General features: G+C 37.5%; 2 protein-coding genes across 4 annotated transcripts in view; one reads left to right on the forward strand and one right to left on the reverse strand.

Annotated features, from left to right (window-relative positions):
• Positions 1-7,120, reverse strand: part of CFAP91 (cilia and flagella associated protein 91) — a 34,630-nt gene extending 27,510 nt beyond the window's left edge. The window contains exons 1-7 of one of the 3 annotated variants that reach the window (XM_087716526.1): positions 6,948-7,119; positions 5,544-5,620; positions 4,703-4,860; positions 4,270-4,353; positions 3,573-3,629; positions 2,922-3,097; positions 559-736 (exon numbers count right to left, since the gene is read on the reverse strand). In XM_087716526.1, coding sequence (XP_087572652.1) covers positions 559-736; positions 2,922-3,097; positions 3,573-3,629; positions 4,270-4,353; positions 4,703-4,860; positions 5,544-5,620; positions 6,948-7,044 — 827 coding nt within the window. In that variant the 5' untranslated portion in view covers positions 7,045-7,119. Of the gene's footprint in view, positions 1-558; positions 737-2,921; positions 3,098-3,572; positions 3,630-4,269; positions 4,354-4,702; positions 4,861-5,543; positions 5,621-6,947 lie in introns of all 3 variants that reach the window. The other 2 variants (XM_014067477.2, XM_087716527.1) reach the window with 2 other exon arrangements.
• A 964-nt stretch (positions 7,121-8,084) lies between these two features.
• COX17 (cytochrome c oxidase copper chaperone COX17) lies at positions 8,085-14,342 on the forward strand. The gene is made up of 3 exons (XM_014067478.2): positions 8,085-8,236; positions 12,113-12,230; positions 14,080-14,342. Exons 1-2 carry the CDS (start codon positions 8,112-8,114, stop codon positions 12,195-12,197), a joined length of 210 nt encoding a protein of 69 aa, XP_013922953.1. The 5' UTR covers positions 8,085-8,111; the 3' UTR covers positions 12,198-12,230; positions 14,080-14,342.
• Positions 14,343-17,121: the final 2,779 nt, after the last annotated feature.

Genomic DNA, 17,121 nt, shown 5'->3' on the forward strand with positions numbered 1-17,121 from the left:
TAGGGAGGAAGCAAGGGCAAACGATTTCTGAAACGCCCCAACTGGGAAACTGACAAAAATGTATTTGAAGGCACATGCACACAGCCAGTAGAAATAGTTACTTTGTGGTTTTTAGTTGCTGAAATTTATATTTAACAATGGGAGCTTTAAAAAAGCAAAGGCTTGTGTACCTCCCAAAATCCTTACAGAATGCTCTTGTTGTAAATTAGCACCGTATTCTACAACGAGGCCTTGGATAACATTTAAACTGCATTTAAATGCATCCTGTCTTTCTTTTAAGTGTTTAGCTTGAAGAATTTTAAGAAATCCACAAGCTTACACATATTGTAAGTATTGCCTCTTCAATGTTTTCTTTCAATTATATATTAGTGCTTCAGTTTAGCAGAATACATCAGGCCATCATAAATCCATGAAACCAAATATATAGCATGATGACCATGTACATAATTTGAACTCAGTGATGGTCTATGGCTAAGAAGTATTCAGATAACACATAGTTCCCATTATCAAGTCTGCCAAGGATAAGGATAAGAACACAGGAAGATAAAAATTACCTACTCTTCTATTTCTTCTTCCCGAAAGGCCCACTCTTTTCTCTCCATTTCCTCCATCATTTTCCTCCGTTTTGCAATGTGTGCAGCATCATTCAGTGGTGGAAGAGTGGCCTCCCAGGCTCGTTTCTCCCGGGCTCTTTCAATTACTTCCACTTCTGCCTGAGTTGCTGGAAGGCCATGACCTTGAAAGAACAGGAAACAATAAACAGACAGAAGGCTCAAAATAAAGTACCGTGAAACATAAGAGCCAAAATATTATTATAAATTCTAGTGTAATGCAAAATTCTAAAGCTAAAATTACCCCTTGAAGTATTGAAAAATAAATGATTAGGTCGTTTTAAGCCATCACATCCAATCACTTCCTCATTGCTGGAATCCATAGTAAAGCATCCACCCATTCCTGTCAAACCCTTCTTACTGTTACTAAGCTTTTCATAATATGAAAACTGGAATCTATCTTCTTATAATACAAAACCCTTGTTTTATTCCTCACACATGTTTGAAAAGTGTCATATCCCTTTTCCAGTGTTTTATCTTAAAATTTAAACAAATCAACTTCCTTAGATTCGCTTGGTAATTTTTATATATATATATATGTATGTACACACACACACACATATATATAGGTCTTTGGTTATTCGGGTTTTCTCCCGCGTAAAATTGGAGGTGTCTTGGCAACGTTTCAACTAAGTCTCATTTGTCATCTTCAGGCTTCGTGCTTCCAGGAGCAATGCATATATATATATATAACTCTCAGTTATATTTTCTCAACACTAAACTCTCCCAGTTCTTTCAATCTTCTTCACTGAACTTAATTTTCCAGCTTTTGATTGTAATTATTGCCCTGTTACAGGAGTGGGATTGAAAATGTTTAGCAACCAGTTGGTTCTCTGTCCGGTTGCTGGGGGTGTGTGGTCATGGGAGGCATGGCCTCCTGCACCATGGCAGAGGGGGATGTTTCGCCCTCCCTAGGCTCCGAAGGCTTTCCATGAGCCTCCAGGAGGGTGAAAATGGCCTCCCCCAGGCTCTGGAAGCCCTCCAGAGGCTGGAAACAGGCTCATTTACAAACCTCTGGAACTTCTGGGACACCCATTTTGCCCTCCCCAGGCTCTGAAGACATTCCTCAAGCCTCTGGAAAGATGAAAATGGCCTCCCCTGAGCTCCAAATGCCCTCCGGAAGCCAGAAACAGGCCCGTTTCTGGACTTCTGGAACTTTCAGGAGGCCCGTTTTTCGCCCTCCCAGAGCCTCTGTTCGGGCCTTGCACTTACCTGGCATGATGAAAGGCCCCTGTGGAGACTGCTGGGAGGGGAGGGGCAGGTTAGGCGGTGCCATCCAGTCCTTCCAACTAATTATATTGTTCACAGTAATGTTTTAATAATATGATTAAATGAAATAACATCCTAATTTCTTTGTTCTATCCTTGTCTTCTTTTGGGAGCTTGCTTTCTTCTATGCGATTTAGGTATGAAACTCCTTTATTTTATAATTAATGTGAACTTTATAATCAGAGACTATCCAGGATAGCCAAAATCTACAACAATCTTCTATTATTAGAGCTGAATCAAATGTAGATGTTATTGCCATTTAATTTTCTTCTATTTCCTGTTTGTAAATTAGAACACAGTAAAACACTACATTTTTCTCACTTTGGATAGTAAGATGACCAATATATAAATGTGGGGAAACCAGATAATTTCTTCCCTTCAGATGACAAGATTTATGCACTGATGAAGATACTTAACTGTAAAACAGAGTTTTATACATCAGGTAATAATATGAACAAAAAAATATTGTGTGTGTGTGTACATGTACACAAATTCAAAATAAAAACCGACAGATGAGGTGAGCATAGATTTGTGAAAGTCCACAACAGATCAGCTATACAAACATTTGGGAGCTATGCTTTGCTTCTCTCTTAGCCAACTGTCTATTCCATTCCAGCACATGGATCAGCACCAGATACTATTTTTATTTGTGCTCCAGTGGCCAAGTTCTAGAAAAGACAGCCAAGTTTCTCATAATACATACGACAGAAATGGAGTAGGATGTCACTATTCTTAAAATCTCTACCTGCTTCCATCACATTTCTGTAACTGTACTACTCAGCTATTAAATAGTCAATGAAAGGAGAATGATTAGCAGGATGGAAGACAAACAAATAGGGATAGAGCTCCTAACACAAATTAAGTCAATGAACTTTGTAAGTACACTGGCTATTGGAATCGCTTGAAGGCTTAAGTGCCCTCATAATAGATATCTGAGGTTGTTTCTTCTTTGAAAGCAAAAGTTATGAAAGGTCACATCATGGGAGCTTAACTATATTACAGAAAAACATTGTACCCTGTGTTCATCAGGTCTTAAACTCACCCCAAGTCAGCGTGGCAAGAGTTAACAATTCAGGTATTGAACCTGAAGGAACTATGTATTCAGGACTATAGGGGTCTGTCTGAGCTTCGCCATCCCGATAATCTGTTTGTGTTTCCACAGTTCGTGAAATGTGACATGGTTTGTCTTTGGATTTTGCTGGAGTTTGTAACTCTGGCCTAAAATGCAAGGAACCAAACAACATATTTCAAAAGTTCCTACATTATTAAAATAAGATTTTAGTTATGCCACATTATAATATGCTTTTATTGTTGTTATTCCACAATGTTACTAAGGAGTTCAAAAATATTACATTCCATCGTTCCTAAATCTTCTTAATCTTATTCTTTTGTTTTATAAATTATTTTCCTCGTTATTTTGCTGTCCCTGGATTCTGTTATTAATCTAATACATCCCTCTCACACTTGGTTCATTTTCCCAATCTTTCACCTAAGACATAAAGACATGTGTAGTTCATATCAGTATCCCAAAGACTGGGAGGAATCTGTGTGTCCCTCCCTATGCTCAACAATATTTTAGACTATTTTCACGCTTTTTAATTTAATTCTTAGAAAAACTAATCTCTTGAGATATGGAAAAAACTTTATCATTTCAGTGATTAAACATTAGAGCTAATACTGGCTTATTACTTACTTTGACATTGCATAAACAACATTCAGTGGAATTGGCTTATCAAATGGAATGAAAGGTCTAAAAATAAAAACAAAATTAAGAATAGATCAATGAAACAGAAAGGATATCTCTTCAGTTATAATTCCCAGGACTGTTATTTCACCAGCAACTACATGTTACTTAACTGACTACTTTTCAATAATTAACTGGTTTTAACCCGTATATGGATATTTTAATTTTTTTATATATACTGAAAACTGCTAAGAGTTGCTTGATTGTGATTGGATAAAAGTTTGCTTTAAAAAAATAAATAGATATAGAATAACTAGTCTCCCTCAGCTATTACAAAAATATATATTTTCATTCTCAAATTTCATTTCAAAAGTATGTTACTAAGTATGTGTGTGACAAAATTCTCCAAAATTTCTGACTTATTCTTGACAAGTTTCAGAGAGTAAAATATTTTCAACAGTTGAAAAAAACTATTAATATTGTAAACAAATAATATTGCTCCTTACAACACACACAGACCTCTTGTAACCTATACAGATTTAACTTTAATGAAGACATCTGATCAAGACGCCCCTGAAGCTTAAGTACTAGGATGGGGAGGGTAATTGAAATTAGGAAAGAATCTTCATTTCTAAAGTATTTTGGGAAGTATTTTGGCAATAGCTATTAATTTGGTCCATGAGATTTAATTTTGCATGCTCCCCACCGTTCAAAATATTTCCAGCGATTTCTTCCACTAACTTCAGGATCTTCATATTCAATTCTGGGCACCTGAAGTGAAGGTGGGGCTCTATAAAGAAAAATAATATATACAAATTATTAGTGAATCTGATGTTTCAGAGAAATGTAACATTCTCATTTATAATGTATCTTGTTTTTTAAAAGTTAGTGGGGCTTCAATGTCAACAACACCTTGAAGTGACAAGGGTGAAGCTTTTTCAAACTATATTTCTTATATACTAGGAACTTTTGTAGCTGGGTCACATTTACATAGCTTTCCTCAATGGATTTGTTTTTCATGCTTTAACAGTTGCTCATTCCAGAGATACTGTTACTGAGTCACTGTGCTGTGCAATGTGCAACTTGCAACAACTGCAATTGAATCACAATTTAACTAATATAAAATATAAGACACTTACACCACAAGGTGCTGAAAAGTCTCAAAGCGTTGCTGTGCCCTTCCTCTCCATCTTCGATCAATGAATGGAGGAACAGGAGTTTTTTCTTCCAATTGCACAAAGTACGATGGATAGTGAATCAAATTACTAAACATGGTTTTAAATTCTGGTACTTTCCTCTTTTTATATGAAAAAGACAGAAATGCAACATTATATATTATTATGTTATATCTAAGGCTTAAATACAAATATAATTCATCATCATCATTGGTTTCTTTTGCATAAAGCGCATAGGGCAACAAGTTTCTTCCAATGTATCTTATCCATGGTGATGTCTTTGACATCTTCAAAAATGAGAGCCCAAGTCTTAATATTTTCTTCTGCAGCTCCTGGATGACCAATGGGCCAGTCCTGTGAGCTCTGAAATATGGGACCAGCCAGGCAGCTCATGGTGGGGCTGGAAATCTCCGCTGTAGGGGAAAGTTCATGAAACTTCAATTGCCAAGTATCTAAATTTTGATCACGTGACCATGTGGATGGTGCAATGGTTGTAAGTGTGAAAAACAGTGATAATAAGTAACTTTTTCAGTGCCAATGGTCACTAAATGAATTGTTGCAAGTTGAGGACTACCTACATTTCTCTGTACTAAAAAGGTTGGAAATTTCTGTTTATGTAATTCAAAGAAATCATGCAACAATATACGTATATCTACATGATATGTGTAGATATAGGTAGAAACTATGCTTTCTTTTAAAAGTTATATTTCCTATGAAATAAATTTCAAAATACCTAGCAACAGCAAGTTATCTTTCACAGAAACACAAGTACTCTGAGAAATAGTTTTAGACTATAATCACCTACCATTTCATCATGAATAAGATGAGCTTGGACATTTGCTTGTGTATGATCTTTTTCACTTGATAGCTCATACAATGGATCTAAAATATATATACAGAAATGGAAATACTTTAATAAATTTAACAAAATATATTATACTAGACAATCCTGTTAAGCATGTATTTATTCATAACTTATATTCTTTCTAATATGGCTTCAGATTTAATTTCAAGATGAAACTACCTTGCATACTCTGGTATAAATTCTGATGTAAGAAGTAGGTATGGAAGAATAATTGTGATGATACTTTGGGAATTCTCAGTAGCTTTTATTTATATTTATTTATCTTTTTATAAATGAGGTAGAATAGAGAAATGCAAAAGCAATCAAGTAACTCAATGAAACAGTAAGCAATGCATACGAAATGCAAGTTAAAATACTCTATCGGCAAGTATTTGCAAATGAACTCAAACTTTAACAAACAGAACATTATTATAAAGCCAAGAGCAGAAATATCAGAATGTTAGGATAAAAAATTTGTGATTCAGTTTGTCATGGAAACAAGTATAACTCACAATCAAGTCAGTTATAATTATGATATCCATAATGATCATATAAAATGCAAATTAATGATCAGTGCTTATCACATAAATTAATCTTGAGTGTGAATTGTTTATAACAATTACAGTACAGGTAGTCCCCAATTTACGACAATTAAGCCCCAAATTTTCATTGCTAAGCAAGACAGTTGAGTGGGTTTTGTCCCATTTTTTGTGCCACAGTTAAGTGAATCTGGCTTCCTCCACTGACTTTGCTAGTTGGAAGCCAGCTGGGAAGATTACAGATAATGGTAGCATGACCCTAGGACAGTCCAACTGTCATAAATACATGCTACTTGCCAAGTACCCAAATTTTGATCACATGACCATGAGGACACGGCAGCGGTCATAAGTGTGTAAACTGGTCATAAGACACTTTTTCAGTGCTATTGTAACTGTGAATAATCACTAAGCAAATGATTGCAAGTTGAGGATGACCTGTAATATACCTATGATGGGCTGAAAAGTCCATAGTAAGGTAATTCTGGTCCTGTTTCTATACAAAAACACAACTGTCCTTTCTCCTTTACTGTACAGGTTCCCATTGGGACTATATGCTCTTGAGCTGGGTTTTATAGCTACCAATTATCAGTGACTCTGATTTCAGGATTTTTTTTAACCTATACTTGGTTTAATTAGGATGAGCAATCCAATTTTCTTAGTCCAGAATACACCGAACCACAGAATTACTTCACAAACTGGACTAAAATTGGCTGGCTAGTTTTGTAACTCAGCTGGTCCTTGCAAATCAAGTCTGTTTCGTTTCCCGAAAAGTTGACTTCCCCGGCCGCTCTAGAAAAGCAACCCCCATCGGCGTCCCTTTGGTTACCATAGAGGAAATCAAAAGCCCGGTTAGGAGCCATCTTCCTGCGATATCGCATCCCAGTATGGTCCAGCGACCGAACAACGGTCATCGATTGATTCATCTTGCGGCCACCTTGGTCTCTGCCGCCGCTTCGGAAGGTTGTCGGCGCCGTTCACATAGCAACCGTTTCCACAGCAACAGAGCCGAGCTAAAAGGGCTCGATGTCATTTCCTGGAGCCATACCATAGAGCGGGAGTTGGGAGTGCAAATCAGTCCGCCGCTAAGTAACTTAGGAGTCTGTTTTTGACGCTTTGCCGAGAAGAGGAGCAATGCGTCCGTATCAACAAGGCTCCTCTTTCACAATTGGGCGAGTTGAGAAAGGAGCATTTCCATTAAGAATATATTTCTGGGAGAATTTCTCTCGAAAACTCAAACTAGTCGCCCGGAAAACTGAACAGAAGCCACCGGGTATTATAAATTCCAGGATAATGAGCCATCTGTATAAAACATCTACGCACAGGGAATTTGCTTCTAGTCCACTTTTGTGACTTCACGGACGTGCCCACTTAAATCGTCTTCCGTGTTTTGTTTTTTGTTGGCGCCCCATGTCCTGGAATTGTCTTCTCTGTTCTGTTCAGATTCGACGTTGCTTATTATAACATTCTGCTGCCACCTAGCAGACTTTTACGGGCATTACCTCAATAAAAGCATATATTTCAAGAGTGCAATTCAAACAACGAAGCTGGTATTTGAATCTACACAGTAGTTCGAAAGTCCACCTGACCTAGTTGACAGCTCCTTAGAGAATAAAAGAAAAAAGTAAGGGAAAACGGGGGGAGGGGGGCAAATCATAGATCAAAAGGAATAACAAACTTAAAACTAAAAAACTAAAAGGATTTATTTGCGGCTCGGCTATTTCGGGGATCGTTAGACACAATCTGCCGTAAAGAAGTTGATCAGTAGTTTTCAATGCCTCGTTGGCCTCCATCAAAAGAGGTTTCACCGCATTAAGAAACTTCTTCATCCTCTGCTCGATCTTGGCTTATTCTGCAGTTCACGGTTTACATATATGGAACATTGGCGATGTTACGTCACAAACGTGGCTGGGAGTATCGTAACCTAGTGGCGACGGCGGAAATCTGAGATTGTCCTTCCCCGTAGGCTTGTGCGCATGCGCAAATAGAAGGGATGTCGAATCTGGCCTCCTGCGATCCGGCGGGTCTCCAAGCCCCAGCTCAGGCGGAGCAAAAGCCGCCGCCTTCGTTGAAGCCGTGTTGCGCCTGCCCCGAGACAAAGCAGGCGCGCGACGCTTGGTGGGTAACGGGGGGTTACGGGAGAAAGGGCACGTGGGTAAACTAGGGAGCTCGCCGTGACATGTGGGAAGCGTGCGTGGGCAGCGAGGGACAGTTTTGCGCGTCGGCAAACGGTATCGAAGTAGCCGAACTACAGAAACAATCCCCCCCCCCCGGGTGTTTTTAAGCGCTTCTTCCAGTCTGGCCCAACGTCAGGAAATGGCTAGTAGGTGGTTTGTCCCAGTTGTTCCCTGATGGCAGCAGTTGAAGGCTAAGTTTCTCCTTTACAAATGTTTTGCGAGTGTCTTGCGCAATACCACAGTCTCCAGCATAAAGAGCAGAAATACAGCAAGGGGATATTCTGCTGTTTGGTGAATCTATGTGTCTATGCCCTCTTTTGCTCCCAACCAAACCAGAGGACTAATCAAGGGAAGAAGTTTCTCTTTTCTATATGAACCCAGATTTTAACCTCTTCCTGCAAAATTGCGGAAGTCTCCCAATCTTTCCTGAAGCAGTTGTACTAGTGGTTTTTATTTCCCTTTAGCCAGAATAAGATCTCTATGTTCCTGGACAGAAACTGCTTAATTCCAACAACTGCCAGTTTAAAAAATAATGGAATTAAATAATCTGTCTTCTCACTGTCCCAGACCTCTCACTATCTGGAAAAAGAAGCCTGCTAGATGCAGAATTATCTCCTTTTAATCTCCTCTAGAAAAAGGAAGGCAGCTACCACCCATTATTTTAAAAGGTGATTGAGAAACATATATATTTCTATATATACATCTACATCTCTGTCCGTCCATCCGTCCATCCATCCTTTTATTTTTTCCAGTTTTATTGGTGTTCTAGGACAAGGGTTTGTAACCTCCAATCCGTGGACTAGCCCCGCTCCGCAACATGCCAGCAACCAGTCCACACAAACAAACAAAGCCTCATTCACAGGATGCAGGCACCATGTAAAACCAACCCCCTCTGGGCTGTGGAAAAATCTTTCTCTGTGGAACCGGTCCCTGGTGCTCAAAAGGTTGGGGGGGGGGACACTGTTCTAGGAAGAAACTTCCCAGTTTCCTAAACCCTAAAGTTTTAGGAGGAACTGGTAAAATTAGATATATTTCCCCTTATCCCTTAGCATCACTAATATTTGCATTGTTTTGCTTTTGGGATTGTAGTGCACTAACTGTGCTGCTTCTTAAACAATAAGGTCACTTTGGATAACTATTTGCTAAAGAGTTGTGGGCGGCTGTGAACCTCTTTGCATTGTTTGCTTCATTTTCTTTCTTCAGACCTCAAGTCCCACTCTCTTCTGCTGTTTAATACAACTTGCTTCCATGTCTTAAATTTCTTCATGTTAAATTAATTTTATTCATTTCAGAAATCTAGAACTGTATAATGATTCTGGATATTGTTTCTGTGTATATGTGTATGTTTTTAAAAATAAAAATCCATATGTTGTTAGGGTGGCCCAGGTTAATGTTGAAAAATATTTTACAGTTGATTTTTGTTATTTGTAGGTTCCATATTGCAGATTTATCTTCTCACTAAAATGCATTTGCAAAATCAATACTCATGATGCTTTTGAAACCATACTGAAGAACAAAAAATTGAGTCACCCAACAAATGTTACCAGTTGGTATTCACTAATTCAGCAACTTTATAGAATGCAACTACTGCATATAACAAGAATTCTCTATAATGGGGAAATCAACTGAGTGTGAAGTATTCTATTAAAAATGAGGCCTTTGTTAGCAACCATGCCTAAATGTCAGCAATTCTGTAAATCAGTGTAGCTCTTTGGCAGCTATTTTGAGGTGGTCATTGGTACCTCCCAAGAAAATATTTCAAAACTCAAAACAGATTGAGTTTTTCAAGTTTGTTTGGTTTTTATTCAATTTATAAAGCCATTTATCTTACATATGTGAGTAGACATCTCACAATAAGATAAAACACACAGTATATAAAATAAAACACAGCAACTGAGCATCATAAAACAATATCAAGACAGGAAATGGACTCTGTCCAATGCCCAGGGCCCCACACTTAGGCATCCAGTTTTCAGGGCCTTACATAAGGTCAGTAGAGATAGGGCTAATCTAAGGAGATATTGTTACAAAGGGCAGGTATCGTGGCAGAAAAGTCTCTGTTGCTGGGCTCTTCCAGTCAATCCTCTGTGAGTGGTGGTACCCAGAGCATGCCCTTCTGCTGAATGGGGTAGAGATCATTCAGGACAGATGGGTCCTATAAGTAACCCATAAATTGGGTTTAAAAAGGTCCCCATAGCAATTACAACTATCACTTCTACATGTTTTGGTCTAGTGGCTTACATCAATATTGAAGTAGCAAAATTTTTATCCAATGGAAAATTCTGAACCATCTTCAAGCTTATATAAATACATTAAGTTGATAAATCCTGGAAGCAACTTGATGCATCAGTATCCAAAATCAAATCTGTTGCTGCCATACTAATTTAAGATAGTATAATAAACTTTTGCTCAAGAGTATGTAGACCTACACAACAGGTAAGCCCATCTTGCATACACTGTTCAGGGAAAGTATAAAAATAAACATGTAATTCATACTAACACCTGTGTTGGTGAGTTCTTCAACTCATAGTAATTTAATTTCACTAGGGTTGAATTGTGTTTTATTCAATGTTACATATAATTGAGTGAAAAAATTAAATACTCTTTTCACAAAGTACAAAAACAACTGAAAGGCATTTTTTCAGGTGCAAAAAGAGCCAAAAAGAAAAGGAACAAGAAGCCCCTCTTCTGTACCAGTCTCTTCAAATCTTAAAATGGTTCTGCTTTTTTTGTTTGCCAGTGATGATGATGTTATCCATTCTGTCATGTCCTACTCTTGGCAATTCTATGGGCCAGGTCTCTCCATATCTTCCAATCTTGTACTACTTTTTTTAGTACTATGCTCTGGTTAGTGTCAGCTTTGATGGTGCCCAGCAACCTTGTTCTTTGGCTTGGTTTTCTTTTGTCGCTAAACTCTTCCAAACATAATTGCATTCTCTAATGAATTTCCCTGCATGACATGGCCAAAATAAGTGAGATGCACTTTTGTGATTTTGACTTCCAGTGACATGTCTGGTGTTACACGTTCCGTGACTTCCTTATTAGTACCTTTGCTGTCCAAGGAATATGTAGGAGCCCTCCAACACCATAGCTCAAACAAGTTGATTTTCTACCTGTCTTGCTTTTTTAAGGTCCAAGCATAGGTAGCTACAGTGAACACAATAGAGTGGACTAATCTACATTTGGTTGCCAGACTGATGTCCTTGCTTTTTCATATTCGGCTCATGTTTATCATTGTGCGATCCATTGCAATCAGATGTTTGGTTTCCAGGCTCCATTCACAGCTTTGAGTGTACTGCGATCCTAGGAGGGTAATTTTTTTTCACACATTCTATCTCTTCGCCATCAATTATTATTTTGAGGTTTCCTTTCCTTTCAGTGGTCATGAGTTTGGTTTTTTTGATGTTTAGAAGGAGACCAAAATTCTCACTTCTTTGATTTTCCTGATCAGAAGTTCCAAACTTCCTTTGCTTTCTGAGTGGAGAGTTGTATCATCAGCATATTGAAGATCATTGGTATATCTGCCTCCAATTTTTACTCTGATTTTTGATTCTTCAGGATCTAGCTTCCTCATGATTATTTAAGCATAAACGTTGAATAAGAAAGGAGAGAATACAACCTTGTCACCAGTGTATTTTATATGCCAGTAAAGCAATTAAAATAAGATCTGACTGTATTAAATGACTTGGATAAGGGAAGGAGAACAACTTGGTAACATAGTAGTATTACAGTTAGTCAGAGCTGAAGTCCAGTGCTTATCAACTTAGTTGAGGCCTTGATTTGTGAAATCACTTAAAGAGGAAATGTTGTGTTGCAGCATCATCGAAAAAGGAGAAGAAAACTGTGGCCATCTTATTGAAGCTCACAAGGAGTGCATGAGAGCTTTGGGTTTTAAGATATGAACAAGATGAGTCATATATTGGAATCTCTCATAGGTAGGTGACTAAATTACTATTTACCAAAACGTGACTTAATTAAAAAAAATATGGGAAAAATATAATTTTCTAGCAATTTCCACTGCATTTGTGAGTATAGAAACTTTTATGGGTGCGAAACATGCATAATCTGTAATATGTGTAATGTATATTCTTCCTGTTTCCAATTTGTCATTGAAATTTGTTTTGGAAATCTTAATTTTAGTTTGAAAATCTAAAATAGCCTTGTTTTGCTGCAGTGAAACTAAATAGCATTTCTTCTTCTCTTAATCATATTTTCTAGCAATCTTTCTTATTTTCCTTTTTAAGCCTAAAATTCTTTAATTTCTCCAGAAATATAGATATCCTAATTTATGGATGAAATAGCTCCTTACGTTTTATTTGTTCTATTTCTACTAGTTGGAAATAGGACTTGGCACAATTAAATGGATTGAGCCAAGTATTTTTGCTAAGATCTGTTATTTTTGTAGGGGGAGTATAATATTATACTTTTGTTATACACATATTCTACTTAATAACACATAAATTCAAGGTTATCATCAATGGTACATTGGCTGCATCCTCACAGATTGAGTCACTTTTAATATACACTTCAGGAATATAAAAAGGGATTAAGAATATGTCATCAATGAATTTTGTCACTTTTTGTCTGCAGGAATATGTTCCAAAAATGCTATTTTCCAAAGGCTTAAAAGCTATTTCCCAATAACAGAGTATTCTCATTTTTATTTCTATCAACAACAAAATGAAAAGAGATTGTCCTACACATATCTAATGACGTATGATAGCCCCACCATAGGATTCACATCCTGCTGCTAATTTGTGAATTTAGAAAAACCTGAAAATATATTAACCATAAAGAAAAATAATAATAAATTTATGCCCCCAGTATTCTGTGGTCCTTCTTCTATTTTAATTCTAACTAATTTATACATTGATTTTTTTTTTTGGCTTGTCAGAGGCCTGCTTCTTCCCTTTCTCCATTGAAGAAACTGCAGGACCAATCTCCTGTGTTATCCTAGTTGTTGCCATCTTTTTGCTAAATACTATAGAAATACTATAGAAAATATGTTTAACTTATATTTTTTGTCCGCTAAAAACATTTGCATACTGCTTCTAAGATCTAAGGCTCCACACAATAGGATTAATTGGAAAAATGTTCACATGCATAGTCCAAACCATTATCATATACACGTCAACCATCAATTAAAGTAACAAGCTCCTAAAACACCACATACTGCATGGACCCTCAATTAACATAGCATACCCTGCCTTAACCCAAGGGCAGATACAAAGAGTAATACTCTCTCCATGAAATGGAATAAACTTTGCAAGATCTGTAAGAATGGTAATAAAACATGTTAAATATTTGACAAAAACACTACAAGATTTTTTATGTTCCTTTAAAATCTGGAGGGGGGGGTTGGAAAGGGAGGAGAGTCATTTAACTTAAATGTTCAAATGCATGATCATTTTTTCTGTCAACAATAACTAAAGATCCTGAATATGATTTGGGTTTGAATATATACAAATAAACATAAGAATCAGAATTTTTGATGATTTCTTTCAGCAATTAGCAAAAATTCTGTGTATAAATTTTGCATCATGTCATAAACTTTTATAATACATTTTATGTTATGAAATGTTTTATAAAATTTGCCAAATTTAATTCCACGGGAGTCATGGGTCCTGGATTTGGGATGCATTCTGTAAGTCAACCTATTTGATGTACCTCAAATGGTTCAGAAATTGTTGATCTATGATGCACTTAAATTAAAACTTACGGGAAGCAAAGTTTAAGTAGTATATAGTTAGTCAAATTGTTTCTTTTTTTTTCTTTTTCTTTTAGGTGATTTACTGTGGATATTTGGAAACTTAACTTCCACAACTGGTTGAATTGCTTTTTGATGTTTTTGTATGAGAAGATGGAGAAAAATATTTAAAATAAGTTTTAAAATCACATCAATATATTGCCTTAATTGATTCTTTGAATTTGGAAAATTGTGATAATAAATTATTCTTAGTATTTAAAGTTCTAATTTAAATAGAGGATTGTTTCTTTCCTGTACATAAAATATTATAAATGCAAGCAATAAAGCAATTTGGTCTGAATACAGGTAATTTTGTTGAATTAATACACTTGTCTGCATAGATTGAGTTTTGTTCAGTTTCCTGAAGACTATTAAAGTGGCAGAATAATTGCTCACATCTTAATTTAAAAGCATGAAGGATTTGGAAAAAGCCATTTAAGTCATCAAGTCCAGCCCCTCTTTAGTGCAATAATACAAATTAAAACATTCTGTCCAGTTTCTAATAGAACAAGCAAAGAAGATTTGACCACCTTCTCCCACCATTAAGAATTGCCTAACATTTTACTGGAATCTCCTTAAGTAAGACAGTTATCCCTAGCCACCAATCTGGAGTAATATAAAATGGACTTTGGTAGAGGGCTGCTGAATTTCAGTGTTATTTAGGGAAGAGACTCCATAAAAAAGGCACACTACCTAGCTTCCATCAGATAGCAATATTTAGGACCTACTCTCTCTGACCTGGTAGGACCAGTAGAAGTTCTTAGGGAAAAGTATAGACCAGGGGTCTCCAACCCCAGACTGCAGCCCACTATCGGATCACAGCCTGTTAGAAACTGGACCATGCAAGCAGTGGACAAGCTGTCACGTGAAGCTCCACTTGCATGGGCAGTGGGCCCATGCGCTTGGATGCAAAGCTCCGCTTTTATGAGTGGAGGACACTTGAGCAGAGGGAACTTATACTCTTGCAAAACTATTCACACAAGCACTCTGCATGAGTGGAGCTTCGAACGCCTTCCGCTTGCATGCAAATGGAGTTGTGAGTTTGCGCCTGTGCCTGACACTCACAATTCCCCCTCCCGGGCCTGGAAAGGTTTGGGAGCGCTGAAATAGAACTTTAAAGCTAATAAGCAGCACTTTGTTTAGTACCCAGAACAAAACTGAAAGCCAGCGCAGCTTGCACAGCAGAGGTGTTACATGGGCTAACTTACTCTGCTGCTGCATTCTGGATCGGTTGTTCTAGATGATCTTCAAGGGCAGCTCCCTGTAGAGTGCATTGAGTAATCCAAACACATTCTCACAGATATCCAGGTTGCAACAGCTGTCTAAAAGGACTTACTTTCCTTCATACTTCTTTAAGGCAAGCAGTTAAGAGACTATAAATACTAATATACCCTAATCGAGTATCCTGACCCTGTACTGTATCTTCAAGTCACATTAACCTCCTTTATAAACCTCGAATTTTTGCCTGGAACTTAATGTTATCAGTTGCCTGGTCATACTCATTGAGGCAGCTCCTGGTAGCATTGTTCTGGAGGCCTTCACCAGTGTGAGAGGAGAAGTAGAATGGCCCATTATATATTTTTTGCATGAAAAATTGCACTATGACAATACTACCCTTTACCTTTTCTGGGCAGTACTTTCTTAATTGAGAGTGATTACAGTTAGCCCAAATTCCTCCAGTTGCTTTTTGTGCCTAAAATAGAAGTTGTGGTCATCTCATTTCTAATCTAGTATCTTTTTAAGCCCCATAACAAAATGGTACTCTGACTAAAACTAGCTTGCATTAAAATATTCCCCTATTCATCTGAGTATCTTTGGAAGTCATTCTGCTTCCTTCAGGTTCATATACTGATTTGTAGACTAAAGCTGTTATATCATCCCATGGTCATCTGATCGACATTCAGGTGCTTGTCAGCCTGCCCACACTTAGGAATTTTGAACACATGCTGGCAGGGGCTCTTTGAGTCCTCCACCATCTCTGCCCTTTTGACCATCATGCAACTGGCACTCCTTGATCGTGACAGCAGCACTGGTGCTGACCAAATGGCCAGGGCTCTCAGCAATCTCAGCCTGCTGCCCCTGCTTCCAGGCTTCTACTTCAGCCTAGCGCCACTACCAAGGAGTCCCACCTCAAGCCCCATGCCACAACCGGCCACCGCAGCACCACAGTGCAAAGCCCCAGCTGTGTCTGCCACTCTGTACTTGGTTCATCTTGCCAACCCTGCTGTCTTGCGCTCTGCTCACCCTACCAGCCCTGCACTCCATTTGCCATGGCTGTCTAGCCTCCCTGTTGCTCAGCGCTCCATTTGCCACACCATCCAACTGGCACTGCTGCCCTGTGTTCTCCTCACCCTACAGAGGTAATGGAGTATAAGGCAACCAGATGGGCAGAAGATAGGCAGATGATAGAGATTCTAGTCTAATAATGCCATTATTTCCTGAGGACTTCCTTGATACAATGAACTTCTTTGATTACAGAAAAGACATTTTGGCACTCTGGAAACCTTATGAACTTTTTGCATAAAAATGGGGGGGGGGGCTTTATAGTTTTCATGATTAGTCAGGATAGATTATAGACAAAAAGTATGATGTAACTTAGACAGGTTAAATAAGTGAAGAACATTTGAAGCTACTTTGTATCTTTTTTCTTTCCTAATTCAACTTTTTTCTTTTTTTTGCACTTTTTGTTTTCTCTTTGCTTGCTTTCTCTTTTTCTTCTTTATAATACTTTGCATTCGTTTTTAATCTTTTAAAAACATTTTAATAAAAAATCATATAAAAATACCTTGAGCTATTATATTTTCGTTGTTTAACTTTCTTGTTCTCCTTTCCCCAACTGCAAGCCTAAAGAAATATTTATGTTTTTATTCTTGTTATTTTGGCTCATGCTGCCAAGCAGTAACAAATTATGAAGATAATATGTATTTGGATATATTTGATGAAATACATGCTTATGACCTTTCAGTGGGATTGATAAGGAGAATGTACTTCTAAGGGTAGGACAAACATTGAAATTTTAAATGGGTTTAAAATTCTCCCAAGTGCTGATGAATTTTGGTTTTATCAAAGTTCACCCAATA

The sequence above is a fragment of the Thamnophis sirtalis genome, unplaced genomic scaffold (assembly GCF_051295495.1).
Source record: "Thamnophis sirtalis isolate CommonGarterSnake01/CBP01778 unplaced genomic scaffold, rThaSir2_p1.2 scaffold_5, whole genome shotgun sequence".
Taxonomy (NCBI): Eukaryota; Metazoa; Chordata; class Lepidosauria; order Squamata; family Natricidae; genus Thamnophis; species Thamnophis sirtalis.

Bases quoted from the DNA above. Each gene is read 5' to 3' on its own strand.
- COX17 (XM_014067478.2), top strand. From the start codon at position 8,112: ATGTCGAATCTGGCCTCCTGCGATCCGGCGGGTCTCCAAGCCCCAGCT. The intron at 8,237-12,112 runs GTGGGTAACGGG...GTTGTGTTGCAG, and splicing joins AAGCAGGCGCGCGACGCTTG to CATCATCGAAAAAGGAGAAG.